General features: G+C 39.0%; 1 protein-coding gene across 4 annotated transcripts; it reads right to left on the bottom strand.

The window, feature by feature from the left end:
• Positions 1–314: 314 nt before the first annotated feature.
• On the bottom strand, positions 315–3,814 carry LOC128861034 (uncharacterized). 4 transcript variants are annotated; one of them, XM_054098907.1, is made up of 4 exons: positions 2,661–3,814; positions 2,572–2,592; positions 2,052–2,463; positions 315–1,368 (listed from the first exon to the last, which is right to left on the bottom strand). In XM_054098907.1, the coding sequence occupies exons 3-4, from the start codon at positions 2,246–2,248 to the stop codon at positions 558–560; spliced, it is 1,008 nt and encodes a 335-aa protein (XP_053954882.1). In that variant the 5' UTR covers positions 2,249–2,463; positions 2,572–2,592; positions 2,661–3,814; the 3' UTR covers positions 315–557. The 4 variants fall into 4 exon arrangements, with proteins under 4 accessions (XP_053954882.1, XP_053954884.1, XP_053954885.1 ...); XM_054098909.1 differs by having other exon boundaries at positions 315–1,050; positions 1,121–1,368; positions 2,052–3,814; XM_054098910.1 differs by having other exon boundaries at positions 315–2,463.
• Between the last annotated feature and the right edge of the window lie 4,243 nt (positions 3,815–8,057).

The raw sequence follows: 8,057 nt of genomic DNA, 5'->3' as shown, positions 1-8,057 counted from the left end.
CTCGCATATAAAGCATTTTGTGGTAAAGGTGCAGCTGGTTTTCAGAATAATTCTGGTTAGTTTAGTGGAATTGCTAAAATGATATTTGTCGCTTTCATTTCATTTGGCACACAGGTCTTTACATATTCACATTAGTGTGCATCACACAACCTACTCGTATAAAAAAAAATAAATTAAATTGGTAATTTTTCCGATACGAAGTATGAAATTTATTGTACTGGGTTGCCCATTTCGATGGACCCATGTGTTTTTTTTTTTAAATCAAAGAAAAACACAATTTTTTAAATTTATTTAATTTTTTTGATGTTGACGATAATAATCTTTTTATTTGGTTTGTTGACATCACTTTTTGAATAGGATATCTCTCAAATGGCCCCCTTGAGCCTATACGGCGTATTGTGCCCATTTTGCAGCATTTTCCATAGTTTTAGCTAACATTTCGGCTGGAATAGTGGCTATTTACTCACGGATATTGTTCTTGAGCTCTTCTATGGTCTTTGGCTTATTAATATAAACCTTTGATTTTAAATATCCCCACAAGAAGAAGTCAGGTGGCGTTAAATCGGGCAACGCGGTGGCCAGTCAAAATCGCCATTTTTCGACATCAAACGACGAGGAAACAATTTCTTCAAAAAATCGATTGTGGTGCGAGCTGTGTGAGGTGGCGCGCCGTCTTGTTGAAACCAGAACTGCCTCATACGCTTTCGACGAATAATTGGCATCACAAAAGTGGTTATCATATCGCGATAACGCTCCTGATTGACGGTAACAGCTTGACCATCTTCATTTTCGAAGAAAAACAGCCCAATAATCGTTTTCGCACTAACGCCGCACCAAACAGTGACTTTTTCGTCGTAAAGAGGTACCTCTTGAATTTCGTCAGGATTTTCAGTGGCGTAAATGCGGCAATTTTGCTTGCAATGCCCAACTGCTGAGAACAGCGGCGACGTCTCAACACTGCCCCGTACAAGAGCAATATTCTCATCCGATCGCCTTGATCGGTTTTGATTTGGCCTCCTTGGATTAGAAAGAGCATCACCAGTCGAAAACCTTTCGTACAAATGTTTAATGGTGTTCTTAGAAGGCGCACTTTTCACATTATTTAATTTTTTATACGCACGTTGAGTTTTCACAATTGACTTCTTTTGTTGAATGTAAATTTCAACAATTTGAGCGCTCGCGTGGCGTGTACTTTTCCATGGTAAAAATTTGCTTGGACTGATGCTTCCAACGCGGTATGTCATTAACCGATCTGACGTCTCTGTCAAAAGATACAGGGTTGCCGTCGTCAAATATGGACAACCCTGTATTTTAAGACTTCCGGCCAAATATTCTGGAAAAATATTAGCACCTAAGTGAGCTGAACCGCTGAAAGTACCGCCATAATTCGCATTATTTTGATTGTCTTGATAAAATTTTTCATCTTTTGTATGCAGAACTTCTAAGCTTAAACTTTTTCATTATTTGAAGTGATTTCTTGCAAAAAAAATTTTTGTTTAACTAATTTTATTTATAAAAAAATAATTTTTTGAGTTATTTGTAATCAGTAAAGCTTACATCAATCTCAATATGTTTTCGAAATATTTTAGCGGAAGTCTTTAAAGTCTAAAATTTATAACTCCGATAAAAAACCCGCAAAGGAGGCACCCTAATGTGTGTGTATACTTAGCACTGGCCTAGAAATGTGACTTTTGTCTACCAAAATTAATTTATGCTAACTAATTTAATTTCCCTGTCAGCTTTTAGTGTTAATAGTGAGTGGGTTTTTAAGCAATATTGTAGTAAAACCACTGGTAGTAACGGTTTAATAATGTCGCGCGACCGACATTGGTTTCGTAATCGTTAGCGGTAGGACGTAGTTTTCGAGAGCAGAAATTGTTCAAGAATTTTGATAATAACATTTGGTTCTAGGTGGAAAAAGTTCTGTAGGCGGTCAGATTTAATAAAATAAGGAGTAATTATACACACGCGGCGGCCCCTGCAGCTGAATATCTAGGTTGGTGGGTGGTTGGTGATGTTTAGTTAGTAACATCTATTGGAAGAACACATACCAAGTTTCCGCCAGATCGGTGTATTTCCTTGCATTTGGTATTCGTCTTCTATCACGACAAGGCATCAGCTCCCGCCTCAGTATTTGTGGTCGCAAAATTAATGGAAATAGGTTTCCAACTCGTTTCTTTCGTCTTCCTCTGCTACCACCAGCTGGCACCACATCGAATACTTTCAGAACCGGAACGTTTGTATGCATTCGTTCGACATGACCCAGCCAACGAAGCCGCTGGATCTTTATTCGCTGCGCTATGTCTATGCCGTCGAAAATTCATACAGCTCATTGTTCCATCGCCTACGATACTCGCCGTCGCTAACATGTAAAGGTTCAAAAGATCTTCGGTAGAATCTTTCTCTCAAACACTCCAATGACGCCTCATCGGATGTTGTCACCGTCCAAGCTTCTGCGCCATACTGCAAAGTTTCAATGCACATGAAATGGTAGCAACAAAAAAGCGGATAACTTTAGCATTCAAATCACCAAATCGTAAGAAGCAAAATACAAATCAACTGCTGAAGTACCTTCGCCTTAGATGAATTCGCCTGCAAAAATTTACAAAAATTATTAGCATAAATGCATCTTGATGTTGTTGCACAAAAGGAAAACCCACAGCTGTAAGCCGACGACGAACGGCAGGTGATTTTTTATGAGAAGCTCTTGGCAGAAATACACTCCGAGGTTTGGCATCGCCTCCCGAAGGGTAACCGCTATTAGAAAATACCTTTTCTATCATTTTGCTGATGATAATCAGGCACTAATCATTCAGCTTAGGCGGCCGCACAAATGAGTTACCTAATAAATCAAAATTATTTTCTCCACCAAGTGAACTGGATTTTTGCTAGTTCCAAATATTTATAAGAATCTAACCTTCAAGGTGGGATCGATATTTTTCAAAAATCGCTCCCTCTCTATCCTGGTTTAGGACCTGATTTAAATCTGATCTAATCGAAAGCAACTTTATAGAACGTTTTTCTGTTCTTTATCAAATGCACCAACAATAATTTTTAAACACGCGCATACCTACCACGCCCATTTTTATGTAATACAATTAGCCGTTAGACTTTGGTTGTAAAATTAAGTATGTATGGGTGAATGCATCACGTAAGTGCAGGTGCCACCAACTTGAGTAGTATTTCCCAAATATGCTTTTTGGCATTCAAGGCCCACTAATGATCGCAATGTCACACATTTTTTATTTCTTTCCGATTTTTTTTTATACAAAAGTGTTAGTATTTAAGCGCTGATTTCTTATTGAGCGTAAATTTTTTCACATCAAAATATAATATCTGAATAGCTTTAAAGACCGTATAAAGGCACTCCAAAATTACCGGTTTTCAAACATTTCTAATGAAAAATACATTTTCTGGCGGTTAATGTGCAGTAATTCCGTCGATTTCATTGCTATCTTGTCACGTCAATACATTTGGTAAATGTAGCTGAAAATGCAGAGCAGAGTACACAAGAACCACTCATCAACACTCGCACACAAACTCCAGAAGCATTGCCCTCGCCAATGTAACGGACGTGGATATGGATGTGTGTTTGTATGTAGATGACTGAAGTGAAGCATTGGCATATAGAAGAATTACTTTATAGTGAATTTCAATTTAATAGTGTACAATTGCAGTGGACTAAAGTGAATCTTGAGTAGCCAAGCACGACTATCACCTATTCAATGGTTACGGTTGAATATCTAATGGAGCAGCTATTAAAATGCCAAACAAGCTAAACTAATTTTATTCTAAAGTAAATAAAACACAAGTGTCTAAGACCACCTCTTACCTGCATATACTTGTTTGCACGCATATTTATATTATATTTACAAAGAAATACCCTGAAGTAAAAACAAGGCAATAGCTGAGTTAACTTAGTGGAATTCACTTAGAGTCCCGACTCTGCTTGTTGCCTTCAGGTTCTTGATACTCAACCGCCTTGGAGAAGTATCCACCAAGCATGTGAAAATCACTCAGACAGAAGTGTCAATAGAACTCTCTCTGAACAGAACAGAAATATCTACAGAAATAGTGCTGTCGACAACCTTCACACAATTCGTTCCAAAGAACGTTCATAGAATAGAATGTCGTGGTACCGTTTGCCAGTGATTATTGGCGCGTTTTCAGTGTCATTCTTAAAAAAGGTGGCTTAATCGGATATTTGCATCTAAGGTCACAACCCTTTGAAGAGACCGCCAAATCTTCTAAAGTTACCTACTTATTCGCAACCATCTAGGTGACTTCCGGTTAGCCCAATATTTACGATACGAGAAACGGAGTCCGAAGTACAACTAACTACTCTCAAGTACACTTAACTGTTTCCGAAATATTTTTAGAAAATGTGTAGTTTTTTTCCAAACAGTACACAGTTTGTTTCATGTGAACATTATTTCCTACAGGGTATTGCTACAGAACTCTGGCAAGTACAAATACAAGGCAATAGTAAATAAATAAGTTGGGTAATGCCAAGTAAATTATCTTTGTGGCAATTGACTAATGCCACCACGGCAGGAAATAATTTATACTTTAGGGTTCTATATTTTACCGATTCTTTATATGCAAACAAATGTGTCTGATGAAGTACTGATGAATAATACCGTTATTTGGCAAATACAGTTAATTTCAGAGATTATTTTGTATTGCAGAGCAACTTTTAATAAGTCCTTTATTTTCATAATTATGCTAATAAATATTGTTTCTGTTAATATTTATTAATCATTCTTATCTGGTCAAATGTTGTACGAGTAAAACTGCACCTGCGTATTTGCATAAATTTTATTTCATTAAAAAGCGCTGATCAATTAATTATTTACTTCAAATTTTATGTTAAATTTATCGGCATTTAGCATTTAAATTTTTAAATACAATTTAATGAAGATCAAATAACTATATTTGTATAAAAATACTTCAAGTCAATCGTTTTTTACGGCAAAGAAGCAGCCATACCTTCTTTTGTAATTAATGACTCGCAGCAAAAAGGAAATAAGTATGCAAAGTCATTGTCAATATTTCGACAAAAAACTATTTACTTAATACGCAGCTGAGCGCAATGTGGCAAAAAAAGCCAATTCCAAGAAAAGACACATAAATAGATTTAATTAATCATCAGCAATAAATACATTTCAATCACCAGTAAAGCGTTTAGACAGGCGAAGTTTTCTAACAATAAATACAAACAAAATCTGACATAATAACGACGAGTATTAACCCCGAAAACTTGATTATATAAGTAGACACACATCGTCAAAAGAAGGTGTAAACCATATATTGATAAGTTTTGACTATTTATTTATTTATTTTATAATTTCAATTATTTTTTATAAAAATGCAAATCAGGTACCGCAGGGTGGTGTCCTTTTGCCCCTTCTTTGGCTAGTTGCTATTGACGAAGTTGTGATAATGCTAAATATGGGTGGGGTTAAGCTAGTAGCATACGCCGATGACTTGACCCTGATGGTATCGGGACCATTTCCCTCAGTCATGGCTGAGATTTTGCAAAGGTCACTTGGCTATACTCAGTTGCAAACGGAGCTGGTGCTATTTACCAGAAAATGTAAATCTCCAGCCTTTCGACTTCTCAAATTAAACAACTACGTTCTCCCACTTTCATCGGAAGTTAGGTATCTTGGAGTGATACTTGTCTCCAAACTTCATTGGAATCTACACATTGAAAATCGGGTAGTATAGGCCAGTATAGCCTTCCACTCCTGCAAATCTATGTTCGGTAAAAAATGGGGAATCAATGCAAAGCTTGGGTTGTGTATACAACGCAGTGGTTGACCAATTTTAACGTATGGATTCCTGGTTTGGTGGGAAGCTCTTCGAAAGGGCTATAGTATCACTAAACTGGGGAAGGCGCAAAGGACTGCATGTATTAGCATCACCGGAGCATGTAAAACTTGCCCCAGTGCTGTCCTGAATGTCCTTTTGCACTTACATCGACTTATTATCATCGCAACTCAAAGTGCAATCACGTTAAAGGAGGTTGGCCTCTGACGGCAATCTCTCAAGGGACATGGTAGCATTTTCGGGCAGTTAACACCGTAGGTAAACCGGAGTTTGAGGGTCGTGCTGTGGCAATCTTTCCAAATAGGCAGGATTGGATTGAGAGGAAAATCTGCACCGAAGCTTGCACCTCTGTCTTCACTGATGGTTCCAAGATTCGAGTCGGAAGTCGGAGCAGGGGTTTTCTCTAGATCACCCAATTTATAATAGGACTATGAATAAGTTCGTGCGGTTTTTTTCGAAATTTGAAACTTTATTGACGTAAAATGGTTACAAATTTAATATTCAAAATATTGTCCATCGCTTACTACTACTTTTTCCCATCTTTCTGGCAATTCACGGATTCCCTTTGTGAAAAATTCGGTCGGTTTTGCCGCAATCCACGAATCGATCCATTTTTTGACTTCATCGTAATTACGGAAGTGCTGGTCAGCCAGGCCATGTTGCATCGATCGGAAGAGATAGTAATCGGATGGCGCAAGGTCTGGACTATACGGCGGGTGGGGTAGGACATCCCATTTGAGCGTTTCTAAGTATGTTTTGACCACTTGTGCAACATGTGGCCGAGCATTGTCATGTTGCAAAATAACTTTGTCGTGTCTATCGGCGTATTGCGGCCGTTTTTCTCGCAGTGCTCGGCTCAAACGCATCAATTGTCGTCGGTAGACATCCCCCGTAATCGTTTCATTCGGTTTCAGTAGCTCATAATACACAACACCCAGCTGGTCCCACCAGATACACAGCATAACCTTCAGGCCATGAATATTCTGCGCCGACGTCGATGTTGAAGCATGGCCAGGGTATCCATACGTTGCCCGACGTTTTGGATTGTCGTAATGGACCCACTTTTCATCGCCAGTCACAATTCGATGCAAAAAACCCTTTCTTTTGTGCCGTTGAAGCAGTTGTTCGCATGCCATAAAACGGCGTTCAACGTCTCTTGGCTTCAATTCATACGGCACCCAATGGCCTACCTTTCGGATCATTCCCATGGCTTTTAAACGTTTGGAAATGGTTGATTGATCAACTCCCAAAGTTTTTGCAACCTCTTCTTGCGTTTGAGCCGGATCTTGATCGAGCAATTCCTCCAATTCGGTATCCATGAACTTTGGCGGCGCACCCTCGCGTTCTTCGTCTTCCAAGCCAAAATCACCACTTTTAAAGCGTGCAAACCACTTCTGGCACGTTCGCTCTGATAGAGCATGCTCACCATAAACTTCCACCAAGATACGATGACTTTCGGCTGCTTTTTTCTTCATATTAAAATAATGAAGAAGAATTCCCCGCAAAAACACATTATTTGGCACGAAATTCGACATTTTCAAGTGTGGTAAAAATATTGTTGTTTACGCTTCAAATAAAAAACTTATACTGACGTTTGTGCCTTACGACAGTAGCTCTCCAATGAATGTTTGGAAATGTGGATCGATGGAATAATAATCAAGTTACGCCATCTGTTGTAAAACCGCACGAACTTATAAATAGACCTATTATATTTCCTTTAAACTGCCAAATACTGCTAGTGTTTTTCAAGCAGAAGTCTTTGCGATCCTGCTGGCATGCTAAACGCTTAGGGAACGCGGAAGCGCGGGAGATATTAGGTAACATTTTCTCCGATAGTCAAGCCGCGATCAAGGCTCTGAGGACGCCCTGATGCAGAACGAAACTAGTGAACTCCTGAAAGGAGGCGATCAAATATCTTGGGTGTGAAGATAACATTTCTCTGATCTGAGTTCCAGGATATAGGAACATAGGGCGAAGTGAAATTGCGGATGAGCTTGCCAGGATGGCGACTGAATTGGCCTCAGAGGCCTCCTTCCTGGGCATCAGCATTCCCCTGACAGTACTTAAAGGGGAACTGCACAAATTATTTCTCAGAAAAGCGCAGAAAATATGGAGCTCCATTTCTTCATGTGCTATTTCGAAAACCCTTTGGCACCAGTACAATAAACGGCGGACTCAGAAAGTCCTTTCAAGTCCTCGCCATTCAATTTCCAAACTCGTAGCTA

This window comes from Anastrepha ludens, chromosome 4, assembly GCF_028408465.1.
Source record: "Anastrepha ludens isolate Willacy chromosome 4, idAnaLude1.1, whole genome shotgun sequence".
Classification (NCBI taxonomy): Eukaryota; Metazoa; Arthropoda; class Insecta; order Diptera; family Tephritidae; genus Anastrepha; species Anastrepha ludens.
This window is presented reverse-complemented; position numbering and strand designations above follow the sequence as displayed.